This window comes from Mesoplodon mirus (assembly GCF_964341445.2).
Source record: "Mesoplodon mirus genome assembly, chromosome: 18".
Classification (NCBI taxonomy): Eukaryota; Metazoa; Chordata; class Mammalia; order Artiodactyla; family Ziphiidae; genus Mesoplodon; species Mesoplodon mirus.
This window is the reverse complement of record NC_138994.1, coordinates 15,474,708-15,496,107: the sequence shown is the minus strand read 5'-3', so window position 1 is coordinate 15,496,107 and position 21,400 is coordinate 15,474,708. Positions and strand designations below refer to the sequence as shown.

The 21,400-nt window shown below is 53.7% G+C and overlaps 1 protein-coding gene across 1 annotated transcript in view; it reads right to left on the bottom strand.

Annotated features, from left to right (window-relative positions):
- TIMP2 (TIMP metallopeptidase inhibitor 2) overlaps nt 1-15,998 on the bottom strand; it is a 51,108-nt gene extending 35,110 nt beyond the window's left edge. The window contains exon 1 of the mRNA XM_082603100.1: nt 15,525-15,998. Within this exon, the coding sequence (XP_082459226.1) occupies nt 15,525-15,654 (130 nt within the window). The 5' untranslated portion in view covers nt 15,655-15,998. The remainder of the gene's footprint in view (nt 1-15,524) is intronic.
- Nucleotides 15,999-21,400: the final 5,402 nt, after the last annotated feature.

Sequence of the window (21,400 nt, the reverse complement as noted above, 5' to 3'; positions counted from 1 at the left end):
GGTCCGGGAAGAGCCCACATGCCGCGGAGCGGCTGGGCCCGTGAGCCATGACCGTTGAGCCTGTGCGTCCGGAGTCTGTGCTCCGCAACGGGAGAGGCCACAACAGTGAGAGGCCCACACACCGCAAAAAAAAAAAAAAAAAAAAGAAAAGAAATTATTAGGAATTCACCTAATCAGAAATATACACTAAAAATGAGAACTACACTTTTACTAAATAAGGAGAAAATCTGAGTAAGGGAGAGGTATGTCTTCCCAGATATGGTTCAGAGAGGCAGAGAGTGGTTAAGGATGGGAAGAAGGGCTTCAGAGTTCAGGAGGAGAATGAAAAAACAAACAAAAACAGGTCACAGGAAGGAAAGTCCTCAGGAACCAAGAATGTTTGGTGGGAGGCTTGCAGGTGGTAGAAAAGTCTAGAACAGTGTACTCTGGTGGTTCAGAGTATTGACTGTGTGACCTAGCACAGGTTTCTTAACTCTGGGTGCCTCAGTCTCTTGTTCATCTGTAAATCGGGGATAATAACAGCAACACCCATCATCTACACAGATGCTAGCGCTCATCACCATCAGAAACACCCATGTGCTTGGCAAGCTGCTTGGGGAAGAGGGTGGTACTTTCTGTGCGTGTCTCCAGATGCCTGGACCAGACCACCAAGAACACATTACAAGGAGGCAGAAATTGGCCCGGGTGGAAAGAAGCACTTTCTACAGGGTTGTCTTGAAATCACTGGGCTGACTTGGTAGGTAGTGAGACACCCATCACTGGAGGCATCCAAGCCAAGCCCAGATAAAACAAACATCAGAAACATTTTAAACTCCATTTCTCTGAGTTCCAGCTGCTAGAAATACACTTTGTGACACCCAGTGTGCTGCCCAGAGCTTCCACTTTTGCTCACTTCCTGACTCTCCCTCAGTTAAGTTCCAGAGTAGTGATTCATAAAGCCGGCTGGGTGTTAGACCAGCTGCATCAGAATCACCTGGTGGGGAGGTGATCATGGTGGACTATGAGTCCTGGCCAGGACCTGCTACCGCAGGTTTTTCCACCCGAATCATGGGGTGGGGTTTGCGAATCTGTATGTTTAACCATCTCCCTGCCGCACACTCAGGATAGTTCTAGAAGGCTGAGATGGCCGGGCAGCCAGCCTCTAGGAGAACAAGTCTTTGTCATCTTGTCTCTGTCCCTGACCAGCTTCATTGAGACAGACATGAGGCACAGGTTCCTCCAGACTCACAGGAGACACCAGGCTAGCTGGGGGGCTGCTTACAGCTGATCCAACTGGCGCCTTACTAAATGTCTCTTGACGATGTCAACTGCTTTCCCACCAACCTTACTACTGCAGCTACCCTGCCTAGGTCAGGGGTCCCCAGTGCCAACTGTTCTTGTTGTATGATGATCTCCCCGCTCAAACCACCACATTCACTCCCAACCCCATCCCACCAGCTTCCACTGCCCATCCTCCCAGATCCAACTGTATATGCAGAGCCCCGCGGTGCAAGGACTTTCAAATTAGCCTTTTAGCATGTGGCCTGGACACCCTTATTGGCCCACTTCCCAAGGCGCCCTCACCAAACCACTGGGCACAGAAAGAACTCCACCCTCACAATGGATAAGGGGGCGGGGACACAACAAGAACCTCGGCCCTGGGTGCTCTGCATGGGGTCTCTGGGGCCCACTGACCAAAGGTGGCTGGAATCGCAGCTCCCCACCTCCACCAGCAGCCCAGCATCCGCCCCAGCTGGTGAACTCTGGCAGCCGCTGCCCCGGGAACAACAGAGCAATTGTGCTCTGACATCAGAGCGGCAGGGGGGAAAGTCAGGGACAGTGACAAGCCAGCCAGAGGATGAGCACCTGTCAGCACACCTGTTGTGGGGCCACCGATCACAAAGATTTGGCTCAAACAGCTGGGGTGATGAGCAGAGGGATGGCCACCTCAGGGGCACCCTGAAGATGCCTGACGTGCGTGTGCTTTCGGTGTTTAGAGACCATCTGGCAGGGAGAAAATCCTTCCTGTCCCAGCCTGGCAGCACGGTGACGGTCCTCATCGGGGTGTCACTCTTCTGAGCTATTGCACCTCAAGGTCAGGGCTTCCCGACAATGTTGGCCACCCCTCCTCCCACAGGGAGGGCATCTGGTCCCACTCAGGTTGGGGACACTTGCCCCTCCAGGATCCACTGTTGAGCTGAGCCGACTGGAGGTGGGGGGAAGGAATGCTGGCCTGGGGCCCCCATGTCACCCACCCACCCACCCATCCACCCAAAATAAGAAATAGGACATGCCTGACCTCGTTTCTAGGGCTAAGGGCACCCTCCACAAATTTGACAATTGAGAAATTTAGTTTGGGGAACATGATATTGGCCCCAAGATGTCAAAGCAACCGATCTCAGGGTTTGGTTTCTTGCGAAAATCAACAGCAGGGACTTGGAACCTTGGAGGCAGAGCTGATCCAGGGATGAAAGCCTTTGTGTGGGGCTGGAAGGGCCCTGGGGACGTCATGTGGTCCCCAACCCGGCGTGGGGCAGCAAGTCTGCCCCTGAACTTCTCAACCACAGCTCACCACCCACTTTTTGGGCCCCTCTTCTTGGCCCCATAGACACAAAGTCTTATGTCCATTTCTCCTTCCCCAGAGCATACCCAGCCCCCAATCCCTTAGCCTCTTCTCTGCAAGGTCATGTACACCCACCTTCAGCATGGGACAAGTTTGGGGCTGGGCTTGGGGAGAGTGCAGATATCACGGTGGCCAAAAACTTCAGCTTGTGGGGCCTTTGACGCATTCCGGAATGGCCACCACTGCCGTGCTCTCCAGGTTGTTCCTGAACTGAAGATATTTCACCCAAGCCCGGGCTCTCCCGACACCATCTTAGTGATTCCTAGGATGCAGCTCCCATCCTCTGGATGAACCGGCTCTGCTCAGTGGTCTCTGCTCCATGGGGCCCGTCAATGAACTAGGACCAACCCAGCTTTAATGGTGCGGGCCCAACCTACTGCTGAGCACAGTCAGACCCATACTTCAGCAAACTCTGACTTTAAAAATGACACATATCATTCAAGTTCAACAGAGAAAAATTAGAAAACACACACTTGCAAAAGAAAGTCTAATTTCCCCTCCTTTATCTGAACATTTTACATTTCAGTAAAAAATTCTACAACCTTTGGCCCCACAGAGCATCCAAGGCTGTGATTTATTCGACCACTGCCCTGCTGCTGTATCTAAGTGTTTCTAACACTGAGATAAACAAGATGGAGGTGAGCATCTTCGTCACAAGATGCCAGCACACGTACTTCATTATTTCCCGCAAAAAAATTCCTAGCTTTAGAGTTGCTTGACCAAAGGGGAGACTCTTTTTTTTTTTTTTAATTAACGTATAGTTGATTTACAATGTTGTGTTTGTTTCTGGTGTACAGCAAAAAGATTCAATTATACATACATATATTCTTTTTTGGATGCGTTGCCATTATGGCTTATTACAGGATATTGAATATAGTTCCCTGTGCTCTTCAGTAAGACCTTGTTGTTTATAGGTTTTATATATAGTGGTTTGTATCTGCTAATCCCAAACTCCTACTAATTTATCCTTCCCCCCTGCCCCTACCAGCTTTCCCCTTTGGTAACCATGTTTGTTTTCTATGTCTGTGAGTCTCTTCTGTTTTGTAAGTAAGTTCATTATATTATTTTCTTAGATTCCACATATAAGTGATATCATATGACATTTGTCTTTCTCTATATGACTTACTTCACTTAGTATGATAATCTCTACGTCCATTCATGTTGCTGCAAATGGCATTATTTTACTCTTTTTTATGGCTGAGTAATATCCCATTGTATAAATATACCACATCTTCTTTATCCATTCATCCGTCAGTGGACATTTGGGTTGTTTCCATGTCTTGGTTATTGTAAATAGTGCTGCTGTGAACACTGGGGTGCACGCATCTTTACGAATTAGAGTTTTCTCCAGACACATGCCCAGGAGTGGGATGGTTGGATCATACGATAAGTCTTACTTTTAGTTTAAGGAACCTCCATATTGTTGTCCATAGTGACTGCATCAATTTACATTCAAGGGGAGACTTAAAGTCCTTGATCAGCATTGTCAAAATGCCCTTCCAAGCTTCTAAATTGCTCAGGTTAGGACCAAACACACCTACTTAGTGTCAGCCCTTCCAAGGACAACAAGCCTCTTAGTCACACAGAACAGAGCAACGGAAAGGCCAAAGCTGTGACGTCCGATCTATTTCCAGAGACTTGAGCCAGGATCCGCCTCCTTAGATTCTTGGTGCTGCCCTTGGCTGCGCGACCTTGGTAAATCATGGACTGCTCTCCATCCAGACAGGGGAGGACACCTGCCTGACCTACCACCTACCTCATGAGTCCTTGTGAAATGGAACAGATGAAGTCCTTTTGCACTGAAAATCCCGAGACAGTCGATTTTTTTTATCGAAGAGACTTATGATTGGTGACTATCTGCCAGTGGTTTTTCCCCCCCGCAGAACCAGTGCACAAGAAACAAACACCACCTTAGATTTATTCCTTTGTTCCCTGCCCTGGATCCAACAGGGCCAAGGGGCCAAGATGTCACAACCAAGAACTGGGGACGGACAGTGCTCGTCATGGCTCTGCTCCAACACCGTTCCTCCTGAGACACCTGCTTTCTGCCTGGGCATAGCTGGGCTGGGCCATTTCTCCCAGAGGCTTCTGAGGATTGAAGATTAAATGCTGGAGGGCTGCAGAGAAAAGCCCCCAGGAGAGAACTGTGCCTGCCCCCAAAATCGCCCTGTCACAGGGTCAACAGTCCTTCTGAAAAGGGATGTTTCCCTCGGAGCAGAACAATCCACACGAACCTGAAGCCCACAAGTGACCTCCGGCCTTCTCTCCCAGCTACACGGAGTGCTGTCTGTTGACAGCACCCTGGACTCGAGAGGCTGGGGCGCCCGGGGTCACGGCGAGCTCAGACGTCATTGCATGCCTGCAAACGTTCTAGACATGCGGCCCAATAAGATCATTCCTGTGCATCTCCACATCTAACGCGTTCCTGGCATCCTTCCCACCCCGTCCTTGTTCTCCACACCCTCGCATGTCATGGGACCCAGGTGAGGACAAGGCAGCCTGGAGCGGGTCAACCAGCTCTGCACAGTGAATTTTCAACTACCTGGAGTGACCAGGGAGTGGTGGCACGGAAAAGGCAGGCCAGAGGACCATCAGAGGTACAGTTTCCATACGGGGCTGGGAGCCGGCGTGAGCGCGTCTCCCTTACATTATGTGGCCTGTGCTGAAAACCCATCCACCGGCCCTGAGCTCTTGATCTGGACTGAAGGAAGGGCAGCAGAAGTGAGCTGGGCCACAGAGAGAGAGGCCAGGCTGAGTTTTACATGCTGTAGGAAGAACAGAGAAAGCAGAGGGGGCCAGGAATGTCAGAGGAGGTTTCTTTCCCTTTTGCACACACATGGCTTTCTTCTTGAGGAGCTCTGGGGACAGAGGCCACAAGGTTTCACAGAAGCAACATCCAGGGTCTCAGAATTCTAGATGGAGTGGGCGGGGCTGACGTCTATTGAGTCCCTCCCATGCTTTTGCACACTTTACTCATACATCAGAAATTCACTCAGCATCGGCTATGGCCTGGCCCTGAGGAGTTTAATTCTGCTTTTGCAGAAGAAACTGAGGCTCACAGAAGCACAGAGTCAGGACTCAGAACCAGCTCTAACAGGCTCCAAAGGCCCAGGCTTCTTCTCCCAATACCTTCTACTTTGTCTTTTTTCCTCTAAAATGTCGGTCCATTTCATTCAGTCCTTGGTTAAGAATCAGCTGTTGAAGCGCCTCCTAACTAGGGCCTATGACTGTCATCAGAGGGGCCTTGGCCATGCCTGGTGCAGAGGCGGGGTGCTGAGCCAACTCGGTGAGGATGCCCTGACCCTAAGGGGTCTCCCGGAAAGCCCAACCAAGATCTCCAGACCACAGATCAGAAAGGGCCACATGAAGACTCACCCCAAGCCAGGTTCTGTCCCCGGGAACTCTCCACCCCGGAACGTTCCACTACAGAGGGGTTATGGCCTTTAAACTCATCCCTCCCTCTCTTAGGCCCACAGGTTCAAGATTTGCTGCATCTTCGGGGTCAGTTCAGAGAATGATATCCACAAGCATCATTTCTTCTGGAAAGCAGGGAGCGGGCCACCAGGTGAGAGGTGAGCCAGCCCCAGGAAGCTCACACCCAGGGGTGGGGGAAAGTTTTCATAAAGGGCCAGATGGTACAATAACTAATGTAGCTCTGTCGCTACTACTCAACGCTGCCTTGTAGCTCAAAGGCAGCTGCAGACTTTGTATTAGGAATGGGCGTGGCCGCATCCCAGTAAAACTGTATTTACCACAATAGGCAGCCGGGGGCAGGGGTGTAGTTTGCCAAGTCCTGAAAGGCCAGCAGAGTTTTAGGAGGCCGACTGCATCCTGTGCGTCCTATTGTAGGGCACGGCCTTGCTGGGGCAGCACCAGGTGGAGACACACCACCTGAGTCTCTCCTAGGAAACCTCAGACATACTCAGCTCAGGGGTCCTCGGGATGCTGCAAAATCAGATAGTAGTGATGGCTGCACAGCTCTGTGACTGCACTAAAAACCACTGAATTGTACACTTTAAATGGGTGAACGGTATGTTAATTACACCTCAATAAAGCGTAAGTCTCTGAGGCAGAAAAACAATAACCGTCTTCTTAAGAAGCAATAAACCCTTCCCTAATCTGCTTCTTGGAGGACGCGCTCCCCCTCCCTCCGGGCTCAGGGCTCTCACCCTCTCGCCCGCAGCCTTGTCCTCTGCCTCCCCCATCCTGAAGAAACCTCCACCCCTGTCTCCCCATTGCCTTTTAACTTTAAAATAATTATACAACTCACACACGTTAATCACAGAAAATTCAGAACATACAGATAAGCAAAACGAAATAAAAATCACACTTGATCTCACCCACTGCCTAGAATTTTGACAGTCACCCTTCCAGACTTTTCTCTACATGCACAATAAAAAAAAAAAAAAAAAAGGATAGAGATACATACAGAAGCAATAAAACTTCTGTATGCCAGGGAGTTTTCACCATAAAAACCAGTGACAGTGGTTATCGAAGGGAAAGGAGGGGGTTGGGACCAGGAGGGATTAACTGAGGTTTCAGGGTGGCAATGACTTGTCTCTTGAGTATTTGATTGATAACTTTTTGTTACAATGTACAGTTACGCATTGTGCACTTAAAAATTATATTAGACAGTGTTTGAAATGTGAAAGCATACTGCCTGTAACTGGGCTTTTAAATTTAATGCACTCTGAACATTTTTCTAGGTCAAAAACATGAATCTATAATACTGTTTAAAATGACTGCTTAATATTCTGCTGTCAGGATAGAGCTTAATTTAATTTAGCTCATCTCCAATTGATGAGCAAATCTCACGAACAAGGTCAGCTTCCAGGAGTTTCCATCCTTCATGCTCCCCAGAGACCAACCCCTCCAAGCCAAGGTGGACCAGAATCGTTACGTTCAGCCTTCTCGCTGTTAAGCCTCCTTTCATTTTAAAACCCTCTGTCTTCTTACTCTGCTGTTTGATAGTCATGTGACCCAAGCAAGTTAATCAGCCCGTGCCTCAGTCTGATCATCTGTAAAATGGGGATAACTGTGAATCAGACATGTTAACACGAGGAACGTGTGGATCACAGTTCTCTAAGCACTTAGCATGGATGATGACAGCTGCTGTTACTGTAACTTGTCACAGTCACTTTTCCTTCACAGAACTACCACGGTTTCCCTCCTAGTTCCCTGGCCCCCTCCTGGAGGCACCAGAGCCCAGCTTTTGTGTCTCTGCGCCCCCCTACCTGTGTGATAACCATGGCCAGACCTCAGGGCTGGGTGAAGAGTACACATCCAGCACAGCATCTGGCACAGAAAGAGCCAGTCCCCCCGCCCCAACCCCGAGAGCCTCCATGGACACCGTCCTAGGCACTGCACCTCTGCCCTTTCTCGTGATCTTTGCCCACAACCTTAAAAGGTAGGTAAATTATTATCTCCTCTTTGGTGATGGAGAAACCGAGGCAGAGGGCACTTGCCCAAGATCTCTCCCCTGGACTGAGTTGTGGGGCTGCAGAGTAGCTGCCCTAACCATGCTGCTCCAAACCTATGTGTCCCCACTTCCCACTGCCTCTGCTCCCACTTCCTCTTCCCTCCGAGGCCCCTCACATACTTCCATAATCCGCTGTAGCTACTACAGCCGGAGACCCCACTGTCTCTCTCAGCAGAACTCAGCAGGGAACCCCACTGACCACCTGACCACGTTAGGGGATGCCTGGCCCTGGCCCTGAGGTCAAACCCCAGAGGCAGCCCCCATCCCAGCCCGTCACCCCCCTGCCTGCCTTCCGTTTCCTAAGTCCCTCCCTCGTGCAGGTTCCTGCTCCGCTCACCTGGGTGACTGACTACAAGCCCTTAACATTGCTCTCCTGCCTGCAGCTTCCTTCCCCCTCCCCCCATGTCTAACAGCTCTCAGGGAGGTGGGCGGACAACAAAGACCCCCCTTGATTCCCACTGCGGGGGCTTCAGGGTCTGCTGCTGCACCCAGGCATAAGGCTGCCCACCCTTTGGTTTCAAAGCCCCTTCCCACCATGTCTCTCACCCCTCCCAACAGGCCATAAAAAAGTCTTTTACAGGCAGTGATTAACCTTTTAGGGGTCACATACCCCTTTGAGAACCTGGTGGAAGCCATGGCCCCTGTCCACAGAAAAACATGGACACACACACACACACACACACACACAGCTTTGCTTACAGTTTCAGGGCTCAAGACCGCCCCCCACCAGGCCCATCTCTGAACAGACGTCCATGCCCCCCAGGTTAGGACCCTTCTTTATAGAGATTACATCTCAATTTGATTTTTACAGCAAACACTTGCCCAGTCCGCCTTGCTGGGGTCTCCAGTAGCTTAACCTAGGATGCTCATTGGACGAGGCTGACCCCAATTTTGTCAGCTACAAAATGGGATTCCCCTGGGTCTCTATCACTTTCCCACTGGAGCTGCACATGCACGCAGTGATGGAGGCACCAAAGGCTCCAGGATTCCAGCCAGCCCAGGCCTCAGGGGTCCTGGAGGTGGGCCCTGGGAGAGCCTGGGCTGGGGCAGCCAGCTTCATTCATGCCCTTTCTGAGACGCTGGTACCCAGACTGCCCCTCAGTCTGGAAGTCCTCCTCCCTCCCCACTTCCCTTGGCTGCCTTTCCTCCCAGCATTCTGGGGCATCTCACATGCGCCTCCCCCCACCCCGACACCCTATGGCCCTCGCAGTCTATGGACCCCGTAGCAACTAAACAGAAGCCTAGCCCAGCACTCAAAATCTACCTGTTTGTTTAAAACTATGCACAAGTGCAGCTGTCAATCCATATAGTAAGGTATCTATAACGTTCTCTTCTCACACCCAAGTTGTCTTGGGTACCCGCTTTGGAAATGACTGCTCTGTGCAAACTCTGGTGGGTGTCAGAACCACCTGGAGAGTCTGAGAAATACCCATGCCCACGCCCTGAGCCCCAAGGGTCCAATATGGGATGCTAATTCAGACACCTGCCTTTCAGCAAACTCCCTGGGTGATGCCCGCTGTCACCCACAGGTACACACTCTCGATGCCTCTCCTCAGGCCCTCGGGATGGAATGCAAACTCTATGGGATAAACCAGATGTCCAGGCCCACTCTGCCTCTCGGGCCCTCCTGCCCCCGAGCCTGCTCTGTACCCAGACTCTCTTGCACCTTTCCCAGGCAGCCTGTCCCTGTCCTTGGCACTGCAAAATGATGCACTTAACCATGCCTGGTACATGTTCCCCCAGCTCCATCCTCCAACGTAGGGTTCTTTACGCTTTCAACCTTGATTTCCTAAGTCTGCTTTTCTCTTTCCAGAAAGACCATCCTAGCCACAAGACCACTTGCCCTCAGCCCCTTGTTTGTGTGTGTGTGGAGTGTGTGTACTCTCACACACACCGCAGGGTGGAGGGGTGTCCAGGGCAGGGGAGAAGACTCGGTGGCACTTACACCCCTGCCCCTAGTCTGCCTTCTCTTTATCTCCTTTCACGCTTTTTTCCCCCAGTTTTATTGATATAATTGACATACAGCACTGTATAAGTTTAAGGTGTACAGTGTAATGATCTGACTTAGATGTATTATGAAATGATTATCACATGTTCAATTAACATCCATCACCTCATAGATATAAAATAAAAAACAAAAAAAATGTTTTCCTTGTGATGAGAACTCTTAGGATTTGCTCTCTTAACTTTCTTATACATCATACAGCAGTGTTTGCTATAGTCATCACTTTGTACATTACATCCTTAGTACTTATTTATTTTATTGTTTTTTAATTTTTATTTTAAATTTTTTTTTTTTTTTTTTTTTTTTGCGGTATGCAGGCCTCTCACTGCTGTGGCCTCTCCCGTTGTGGAGCACAGGCTCCAGACGCGCAGGCTCAGCGGCCATGGCTCACGGGCCCAGCCGCTCCGCGGCATGTGGGATCTTCCCGGACCGGGGCACGAACCTGCGTCCCCTGCATCGGCAGGCGGGCGAACCACTGCGCCACCAGGCAAGCCTAATTTTTATTTTTTTAACTTTTTATTTTATATTGGAGTCACAGTTGATTAACAATGTTGTGACAGTTTCAGGTGTACAGCAAAGTGATTCAGCAATACACATATTTTTGCTTTTTCCTGCTGTTTTTTCCCATCCTTCAGACCTCCTGGGGTCCTCCAAGCATACCTCTTAGCCATTTTGGAACCCAAGGGGTTCATCTGCTCCTCCCACAGCCCCTTGGGCACTGGATCAGCAGCTCTGCATCAGGACAAGGGTGGCTGCGTCCACCCCCCAACCCCCAAGCCTGGGAGTCGTCTAAACCCACACCAATGGGATGCTCTGGGCAACCCAGCTGAGATGACAAAGAAGAGCGGCAGGACCCAAGCCCATCTGCAGCTCAAGGACTAGCGGCCAGGACCACCAATTCCAGGGGACCCAGCAGGCCCCAGGCTGCAGGCTGGCACCATGTCCTCAGATCAGAGAGGGAGGAACACGTGGGGTGGGGAGAGCTCTCTCCCAGCCACGTGCCATGCCCGCAGCACAGCCTCCAAGCGCTGCACACATCTCTTCCCATCTCCCAACCCAGGTTCCAGTCACTCCCCTGGAGAACACATCCTTCCAGGAACACTGTCCAAGACCAAGCCCAGGAATTCGAGGGCCCCCCATGGCCCCCTCCCCATCCTCTCATCGGAACCCGTTATCTCTCTTCAGATGCCCAAATGCTTTTCACCTTGTGACAGTTACTTGGTTCATTATTTGCCCGAAGCACATGGAGGCTGACTCACTTTAAGCCACGCCCCTGGCGGTCGGTCGGGGTGGGGGGAGTCTACATGCCTTCTGCCCACCCTGACCCACACAGTCTTAAACGTGCTTCCACACTGCCTGGCACCAGTGTCCTAGTGCTCCTTCCTGAGGGCAGGGATCATACCTTGCTTCTCCCTTATGTCCCCTGGGGCAGAGCTGGGCACTGTAACTGCTTGTTGCAACACAGGTGAGCCCGATAGGAAAATCGGGATTGCGAAACACAGACTGATTATACACTTTGCGAAAGGAGTTGCCAACAGCGTCCTTACACAGCACCACCCCCATCCCAGCCCCCGTGCACTCAAGGCCTCACTCAACTCACAGGAAGCTCATCTGCCTTGCTTTTCCCGAGCACGTGTTTGGTGAGGATGCTGCCATTTCTGAGTGCCTACTGTGTTTCTCCCCGAGTGGCCGCTATCTGGCCCCCATCAGCGTGTGCCCAAGGCCAGCCTGTCTGCCCTGGCAACCAGCACGTGCCCTTGGCTGTGGGCCCTGACCCACCTGGTGCTAGAGACCACAATGGGAGCATCCTGAGAAAGATGGCATGGAGGCTGCCCTCCTGGGAGACAGTGGCCCTGGGCCTCGCCATCCAGGCCATGGGGGAGACTTTATCATCTGGGCCCAAAGAGCTCCTGGATTCACCCTCGACTCTAGAAACCGGCCCAAGCGGCCCAGATCTGCCAAGCCACTCAGCTGGCTAAGGAACTCCAGGCTCCCACACTGTGGCACTACCTGAAGAGCAAGCCCAAAGCTGGTTTCCAGCCAGGTTACTGGAGCTGTGCAGGCCTGTAGGAGATGGCGAAGGACCTCATTAGATGAGAGGGAGTGAGGCTGGCGGCAGATCCGAGCAGGGCTCTGAGACGCGAAAAGACTTCCTGGAAAGGAAGCTCATCCTCACTTTTCTGGAAAGGACAGGGAGGAGCAGGCTTCCAGGAGGAGCCCCGGTCACCTCTTCCCACCCCTTCATCCTCAATCTCATAACCTCATAACAAACTCTTTTGCCGACCCCAGTTCCAATCCTACCGGCTGCAAGAGCTAAGGAGATGCCTCCCAGAAATCCTTACACAGGCAGACAGAAAAATGACTGTTTCCTAAGCCAACTGCCTCTTGTAGACACCAAGCCATTTCACAAGCCTGCATCCAGCCAACAATTAAAGGAGCCAGCACACTGCATTAAAGGTCAGTCTTTAGGGACCCCAAGTATAGCAGACCATCACCCTTCCTGGACCCCCGGGCCACTGCCCTAGTGGCACAGTCACCTGTAGGGCTTTAAAACTACAAAAGCCGGGCTTCCCTGGTGGCGCAGTGGTTGGGAGTCTGCCTGCCGATGCAGGGGACGCGGGTTCGTGCCCTGGTCCGGGAGGATCCCACGTGCAGCGGAGCGGCTGGGCCCGTGAGCCATGGCCACTGGGCCTGCGCGTCCAGAGCCTGTGCTCCGCAACGGGGGAGGCCATGGCAGTGGGAGGCCCGCGTACCGCAAAAAAAAAAAAAAAAACAAAAAACTACAAAAGCCAAGGTCTGAGCCAGACTTTTGATGTCTGCAAAGAGATCCAGACCCAAGGCAATTATGCTCTCGGCCAGAGTGGGGAATCATCACCAAGGAAGCCATGAACTTGCACCAACTAAAGGAGAAGCAGATGTGGAAAGGCTATAGCTTTCACCGTGGGGTTTACTCCATGGCCATCTGGGGTCTACACCCTGGGATGTCTCTGGGACATATCCCGAGTTGACTAAGCACAGAAGGGCTGCCCATGGAACAATACTGAGCAGCATCCACCCCAAATTCACGTCCACACAGAACCTGTGAACGTGACCTTATTTGGAAATAGGGTCTTTGCAGATGTAATCAAGTTAAGATGAGGTCATAGCAGACTGGGGAGGGCCCTGAATCCAATGACTGGTATTCTAACAAGAGGAGAGGGCACAGAGACACACGCACAGAGAGGAAGGCCACCAGAAGACAGAGCAGAGGTTGGAATGATGTGTCTACAAGCCAAGGGACACTAAAGATTGCTGGAGCCACCAAGGATGGAACAGATTTTCCCTTAGAGCCTCCAGAAGGAACCTACACTGCTAACACCTTCATTTTGGATGTTAGGCCCCCTAAACTGTGAGAGAATCAATTCTTGCTGTTTGACACCCCTCAGTTTGTGGTCACTTGTTACAGCAGCCATGGGAACTTAATGTAATGGGCTTTGTGGCGCGACCCTCGTATCAGTAGGCCCTGTGGAACCTCTGAGCTGGGCTGGGGTTAAAAGTTTTGGCTCTACGATGATTTTGATGTGATGACTTGGACACAAATGCCAGCAGATGCAGGTGGAGGAGAGGGTAACGCGCAAAGCAAGAGGGGGCCTTGGGGCATTCGGACACTGCTGGACCCTGACCTTTGCTGCCCTTGATCCAAACCCAAAGCAGAAACGGCCCCAGCGCTGCCTCAGCTGACACTGGGCAAGGATGGGAGTGGCTGGCTGGGCATTCTCTCCGTGCGGCCGAGGGGTGTGAGGTGGACCCAAGGCCCGACCCCTTCCTGCTCAGCCCCTGTAAACCAAGCCCTAAAGCCTCCTGAGCAATGGATTCCTTCTGAGCCTGGGCCTGATTTTGCCCTAGAAGCACAGCCTCTCTCTCTGCAAGGGGCCTGGACAGGCCTGGACTCCCAGGGGACACCACATGCAAGGCCAATCCTGGCTCCGCCACTGGGAGGAGCCTCTCCTCCCCCCCCCCACCCCGTCTTGCTGAGCAGCGAAGCCAAACTGGAGAACTTCCCCCAATTTGGGTTCTGTGGAAACCACTCTGCAAGCACACACCGTGCCCCAAGTGCAGGTGGCCTGAGCTACGTGATGCACACAGGTAGGGTCACCTGAAGACTTCCCGCACCAGGCAACAGCGGCAGCTCCAAGGGCCAACTGAAGCGTGGCCAGGAGCCGTGGGGAGTGTGGGGAGATCAGAGGGGCATGGCTGACAAGAGGAGAAACCCGGAGACCCTGCCTTTGAGTCTGCACAGGTGAGGGCAGCCTCACCACAGCTGGCAAGAGGATGCGTGGCTGGCGGCTGAGACTTAGAAGCAGAAAACAAACCTGTCAGGAAGTGAGAGTGAGCTGCAGAGGCCCACCTGCTGTGTATCCGTCCTTTTGGTTAAACTGAACCTGCCCCAGGAAAACCTGGCTGACTGTCACCAGGGCAGTAGAGGCCTGCAAGTGTCAGAACTGGATGGAAACCTCCACGGCCCAGCTGGTTGCTCCCATTTCTGCTGCATTCTCCCCACTTCTGTCTCCTGCCCCTCTGTGTATCAGAACAAATAACTGGGCTCTCCTCCTTTCCTCGCTAGCTCCCATGTGTGGGGAGCAAGGGGTCCTGAGGGGAACAGATATTCGCTGGGGACTCTAAGCAGCCATACAACCCTACCTGCAACCTCCAGTCACCAAAGTCCCCAGCTTGTGTGGATGTCCTGAAAAAGCAGTCACCACTCAAGGACCCTCCTGCCTGTCCCTGTGTGCAATGCCTCCTGGGCAGGACGTGGGAGGAGCCGGCCCTGGGCCTCTTTCCAGCTGCTCCACTGAGCCCGTGGGGAACCTGACCAGGGGAGGGAAGCTTCCATCCAGCCCCAACCTAATCTGGTGAGCCCCACAGGCGGCTTGGTGGGAGAGGCCCAGGCAGAGCAGCTCTTCCCCACCCAGCTCCAAGCCCAGAGGAGCCCAACTCCCATCTCACCTGTGAAAGTTTCTTCCTGGGGTCCCCGGTCCTTCAACCCACCGAGGTCGAGAGTCCCCCCACCCCCCAGGCTGTGTCCCGCACTCTCCCCGCTCCGCCCCCCCTCACCACCCCCACCCCCCGCGCTGGCATCCCGGGGCCCTCCGCCTGCCAAAATCCAATCCGTTCCCTGGCTCCCTTTTCTGGGGCTGGAGCTGCAGCGGAATTTCGGTGGAATTTTGAGGTTGAGAAGCATCTCGGCAGAGAGGAAAAGAAAGGAAGAGAAGGAAGGGGGGAAAGAAAGTACGATTTTGGCATCAACTTGCAGGATTCTAGAAGGTACCGAGGCCCCGGAGGCGGGCGCTGGGTCCCTCTGCAAGATGCGGGCGGGCGGGGCGCCGGCGAAACCTCCGGGTCCAGCACGCCCCGTAGGGGCGGTGGGCGCCGGGCCGGGGCGGGGTCGCCGTCCTTACCTACGTCTGCATTGCAAAACGCCTGTTGCGGGTGCACCGGGGAGCAGCTGCAGGCGTCGGTCGGGCGGAGCAACGTCCCCAGCAGCAGGAGGCCGAGCACAAGCCGCAGGCTGCGGGCCGCGGCGCCCATGGCGGGCGGGGGGCGGGGGCGGGGGCGCGGGCTCGGGCTCGGGCTCAGGCTAGCCGCCGCCGCCTGGGCTCGGGGCGCTCCCCTCTCGCCGGCCGGGGCCGCGCGGGTCTGGGTGGCCCTCCGCGGCCGCGCCCTCCGCTCCGGCCCGCACTCGCCGCACAAACTTCCTCGGCTCTTGGTCGCGGGGGCGATGAGGGGGCGCGGGGCGCGGCCGGCAGCGCGGAGACGAGAGCGGGCCGGGGGCAGCGAACGAGCGAGCGAGAGATCGAGCTAGCGCGCCGCGGGCCGGGTCGCCGATACTTCTCTGCCTTCTATGGATGTGTGCGCCGCAGGCGCGAGCCGAGCCGGCCTTTTATTGCTCTCCAAGGATTGTTGGGCTCCGCCCCCCGGTGGCGGGCGGCCAATGCCGGCTCCGGGAGCTCCCAGCGGCCCCCTCCCCGCTCGCCTCCCGCGCCTCCCGGCCCTCCCCCAAGCCCGGCTTTTGTTGTGTCCAGCCTGGCACCGCAGGGACCCGCCGCTGCGCACCTGGCTTCCTACCGCCCGGGACCGTACCCCGCAGCCTCCCAAATCTCCAGAGCTTGGGAGAAAGGGGGCACTGCGGGAGGACAGTGCCCAGTGGACCCTGACTCAGCACTTGGGACTCGCAGCCCACCCCTCCAGGGCACAGGCGGCCCACCCACCACCCCTTCCCCTCCAGCTTGGCATGGGAGATGTACACTGCCTGATTCCCTTCCACCCCTGGGGTCCCTGAGATTCTAGCCCGGGATTGAGGAAAAGGATGTGCGCTTTGGAGCAGGGGTCGTTCCCTGCCGCCCCTCTCCCAGCCCCCTTTTGCTGGGTGGCCTCCTGAAATTTACCGAGGATTCCTTTTTCAAATGGAGGCCTTAGAATTTTAAGTGCGCTTGGCCAGTAGAGTTGGAGGGGGAGGGGAGAGTGGTTACTATGAACAAAACAGGATTTTATATAAACTGGCCATATTTTTGACCAGCCAGCGGGGCGGGGGGTGGGGGCAGGAGCCCAGGAGACAGTAGGATTGGATGAAGGCATTTTCCGGGCTCTGCTCCCTTAGCCCACAGATGTGGGAGCTGAAGGACTTTTCCCAAAACAGTTCTGTGTTCCAAGGAAGGGCAGAGGGTCTTAGAGGTGTGGATGGCACAGAAAGCGTGGCCCCGGGGATCCCTGTCTACCTGTCTCTGAGCCCTCTCTGTGGTGGGCACTGTTACACAGAAAGCCTCGTTCTTGCCAGCAGGATGTTTGTAATCTAGCCGGGGAGTTGTAAACTGAGAAAAGTGACACAATTAAAGAATAATTGCCCGCTAAACTGTGTTGCTGACTTGAGATGTGAAACTGGGAAATACTGAAACAATGGAAAAACAGCTTCTTTCTGTTTATGCGTGCTTTGAAACAGACAACTTGAAGAAAAGTTAAATAGGCAGGGCAGTTATTTTTAGTACTCTAACAATTCCAAAGTCACTTTTTCGGCTTTTGTTTCTGTAAAATAAAGTCGTGTCATTTGTGAAATGATGTTTGATGCTAATTTTTAAAGTACAGTTAATTTGGAAAATTATCACAAGTTGGCTGCCTGTAGCCTTTTCATTTCTTTCTTTGTTATTGCAAGTGGAATGAAATGCTCTTGAAGTTTACGGAAGCTGAAATCAATTCGTCAGTTTATGAAAGAAACAAATATCTATCTTAGGGGCTCTCAGCCTTCAGGCAAGATAGACACATAAATGATCAAGTATGCCAGAGGGTGAGAAATACATTACAGGTAGGTTGATGATGGTGCAGAAGGGGATCGGGGTCCACGCCAGGCACAGGGCAGGAAATGAGGGGCCTGGGCTGGCCTTCCTTCCTTCCTTCCATCAACAACGCTTACTTGAGCATCTGCAGTGGGCACTGTCCTGAGAGCTGGGCATTCAGGCCTCCACAGAACGGACAATGGTCCCTGGGCCAGTGGGTAGAAAGACTCCTGAGCTGGTGAAGGAGAGAGAAGTGAAGGGAGAGGAGCCATGGAGGAGATTTTACAGGGTCTGGGAGGGGACCACGTTTTATTCTGAGGTCAGAGCTTCTGGAGGGTTTGGAGCAGAGGGGCAAAGCGGGCCCCTCTGAAAGGATGGGGCTCTGTGGTAGGATCGGCAGGAGTGAGGGCAGAGGGTTTACCTGTGGCTCAGAGATGCAGCAGCCCAGCCTCCTCACTGGCCTTGCCAAGCCTCTGTCTCCCCATCCACAAAATGATGATAAAGTCCCCTACCTAGTGGATTTCTGAGCATGGCTGAGCAGAGGCTCTAAAATCCAGTGCATGTGGTGGCTGCCATCAGGAGGCATTGAATGTTAAATGACTTTCACGAGGGCACAGCAGGTGAAAGGACAGAGCAGCCCCCGAAAGCTCACCCCACCCTGACTGGCTCAGCCATTTTACGGTGCCTGTGGAGGCCTTGGCTCCTGGGTGCCCCGCCTCATTACCCCGACCTCTCCATTCGTCCTCGTCATCCTCTGCCTGTGCTCCTAGTTAGAATCTTCCCATCTCAAAACCACGGGAACTGAGGCCCCAGGTGAGGAATCTACTGAAGACAAGAAGTAGATTAGGATCTGGCTACGGTGTCAACAGATGCCCTTTCACACGCTCTCTGCTCCACCGCCAAGAGGGCTCAGCAACTGGGGATGAATGTGGGGAGAGGGCCGCAGCTCTGACCTCTGTCCAAGGAGGGAGGTCAGGGTCAGGGCGCCCCATGTGCAGGAAGAAGGACCCGAAGGCTGATAGCTCTCTCCATGGGCTTCTCTCCTAACTAGCTTCCCCGACCTTGATCTTAGGGGGCAGGTTAACAGGGGAGCCATACGGGAGACCCCCGCCCAGCCCCCATGTGCATTCTGACCACAGCCTGCTGGACCTCGGCTTGTATCTGTGACTCCCGGCAGGACTCAGGACAGACAGGAGGGGGCAGCACCTGCCAGGCCGGCCGGGGAGGGGGGCTTCTAGGACCCTCAGATCACCACCCGCACCCCCTGGGGCCACTACTTCCCACCAGGAACGCCCACTTTGCCCCTGCCTCCTTCCCAAAGGGACTTTCTCAAGGCAGAGCCCAGCAGAGTTGTCAGCCGGTCCCACCCCTGTGGGAGCACACCTAGCAAACACGTCCTGGGCTGGGCTTGGCAGCGTAAACGCTGTCCAGGGTCAGAAGGAAAATGCCAGCTCCGCCTCCTTCCTGCTCCTCTCAGGTAAACCGAGTCAGAGTGACCTCACCAGCCTCAGAGAGGAGGCCCTGTCCAGCCAGCACGAGGATAGGCATCAGAGGCGCCTCTTCTCACTCGATTCGCTCTCCCAGTTTACCGAAGATCCATTTCCTCCTGAGCTTGGAGTGTTTTCTCCCTTGAGACAGCTGCAGCGGAGCTGAAGGCCTCACACTCCTTCCGGCAGGTTCCAGAGAGCCAGACGCTCTACAGTATGTAGTGTGAAAATCGGTCCCACAGGCTCAGGAATCTGGCCCCGAAAGAGTGGGTGTGTCTCGGGCAGGTCCTGGGGCACGGGAGCTGGTGGCTGATGAGGGTGAGGGATGCGTCCCTGTGCCTGGCGGTTTGTGATGTGTGGCCCCCAGAGAGGAATGGGAAGCTGACATCGGGGTCATGATGCTCACCCCCCCCACCGCGTCGACTCCGGGCATCAGATTCGTGGCCACAGTAGGTGGCAGTGCCACACGCAGCCCAGACATCTGTCCCCAAAGTTTCTTGCTGGGGCTGTTTACCATAGGACATCCCAAAGGTGACAAGAAGGTGAGGAAGAATGACCTGTGTGTGGCGTGAAGATGGGCCACGGGTCACTGCACAGTCAACATGAGCATCTTCGTGATCAGCCATGGACACTCTAAAGGACATTTTGATTTTTGTTTCACTTCATTAATTTCATTATGAATCCTCTTCCGCTGGGCCGGCTTCTCAGCCTCGGCACCGCTGACCTTGGGGCCAGACCTTTCTCTGGTCGGGCCGTCCTCTGCACAGTGGGACTGTCCTGTGCATGGCGGGGGTATTGAGCAATAACCCTGGTATCTACCCTCTAGATGCCAATAACATCTTCCCCCCAAGTTGTCCCAACCAACTGTCCTCAGATGTTGCCTAGTGTCCCCTGGGTGGCGAAACCTCCCTAGTTGATAACCCCTAACTAGGGAAACTGATAAAAATCGTTGGTCTTGAGACCAAATGCAGAGACATAAACAAGGTTCTCTTTCTGTAGGGAAAATAGTAATGCGTAGGGACGGTCCCTGTACCCACGTATCACCCAGAGAACAGGCTGGGAGATGGTGCTGTGTCCATACTGGTTCTCATGGGAGAGAGGGAAGGCAGGAAATAGTATAAAGATTGTTGTTTAAGAAGTGCCCATGGATGGACTTCCCTGGTGGCGCAGTGGTTGAGAGTCTGCCTGCTGATGCAGGGAACACGGGTTCATGCCCCGGTCTGGGAAGATCCCACATGCCGCGGAGTGGCTAGGCCCGTGAGCCATGGCCGCTGAGCCTGTGCGTCCGGAGCCTGTGCTCCGCAACGGGAGAGGCCACAACAGTGAGAGGCCCATGTACCGCAAAAAAAAAAAAAAAAAAAAAAAGAAGTGTCCATGGACATTCCCTGGTAAGTCCAGTGGTTAGGACTCCACGTTCTTACTGCCGAGGGCCTGGGATCCATCCCTCGTTGGGGAACTAAGATCCCACAAGCCACAGGGCCAAAATAATAATAATAATAATAATAATAATAATAATAATAATAATAATGTGTGCATGAGCATACAGCATGCGTGATAGTCCATTTATGGGAAATTACACATATGCAGGGATGCAGACGGATGTATGAACAGGTGTTCACCAAAAAGTTCATTGCATGTCTCCGGGTGACGGGGACTTAGGTGATGAGATAGATGTCATATCCTGCTCCTCGTGTGGGGAAAGCAATTTTCAGATGATGGTCCAACCCTAAAATGGACAGCAGAAATATGGCTATATTTCTACATTTGCAGTACATCACTGCTAAAGCCTGCCCTGGCTGCAGCTCCTCTAGGCATTTACTTTCCAAAGCTCCCGCTCCGTGCTCTCCACTGCTTTTGGCTCACGCCTCCCATTGGGGTTTCTTTGGCTGCGCCTGTGGCTATACTTTATGCCATCCCATAGAGCATCTTTAAGAAGGCGGGACCTGGCCTCTCTCCTTCACTCCCTGCCTCTGCACCTGTCAATCCCCCTTCCTCCCCTCCCAGGCAGGTCCCCCTCTGGGCAAAGGCAGCCTTGAGCCAGGGCACACACCTTGCAAGCCTGCCTGTGTCTTTTTTTTTTTTGCAGTACATGGGCCTCTCACTGTTGTGGCCTCTCCCGTTGCGGAGCACAGGCTTAGGACGCGCAGGCTCAGCGGCCATGGCTCACAGGCCCAGCCACTCCGCGGCATGTGGGATCTTCCTGGACCGGGGCACGAACCTGTGTCCCCTGCATCGGCAGGCGGACTCTCAACCACTGCGCCACCTGGGAAGCCCCCTGCCTGTGTCTTAATTCCCACTGCCCACTATGCAGAGAACAGCCTTCACAAACCGGGCAGCAGTTCTCACACCACCCATGCTGCACTGATCCATTCTAGAGTGACTCCAGAAAGAAAGGAGGGAGGTGGGGAGGCTGTCCTGGGGGTGAACAGAAAGCCCATGAAGTAAGTTGTTGGCTTGAAGACACTGCCGCATCTGAAGTATCCGGAGCAGACAGCCTAGACCGGCAGCATGTAAACACTT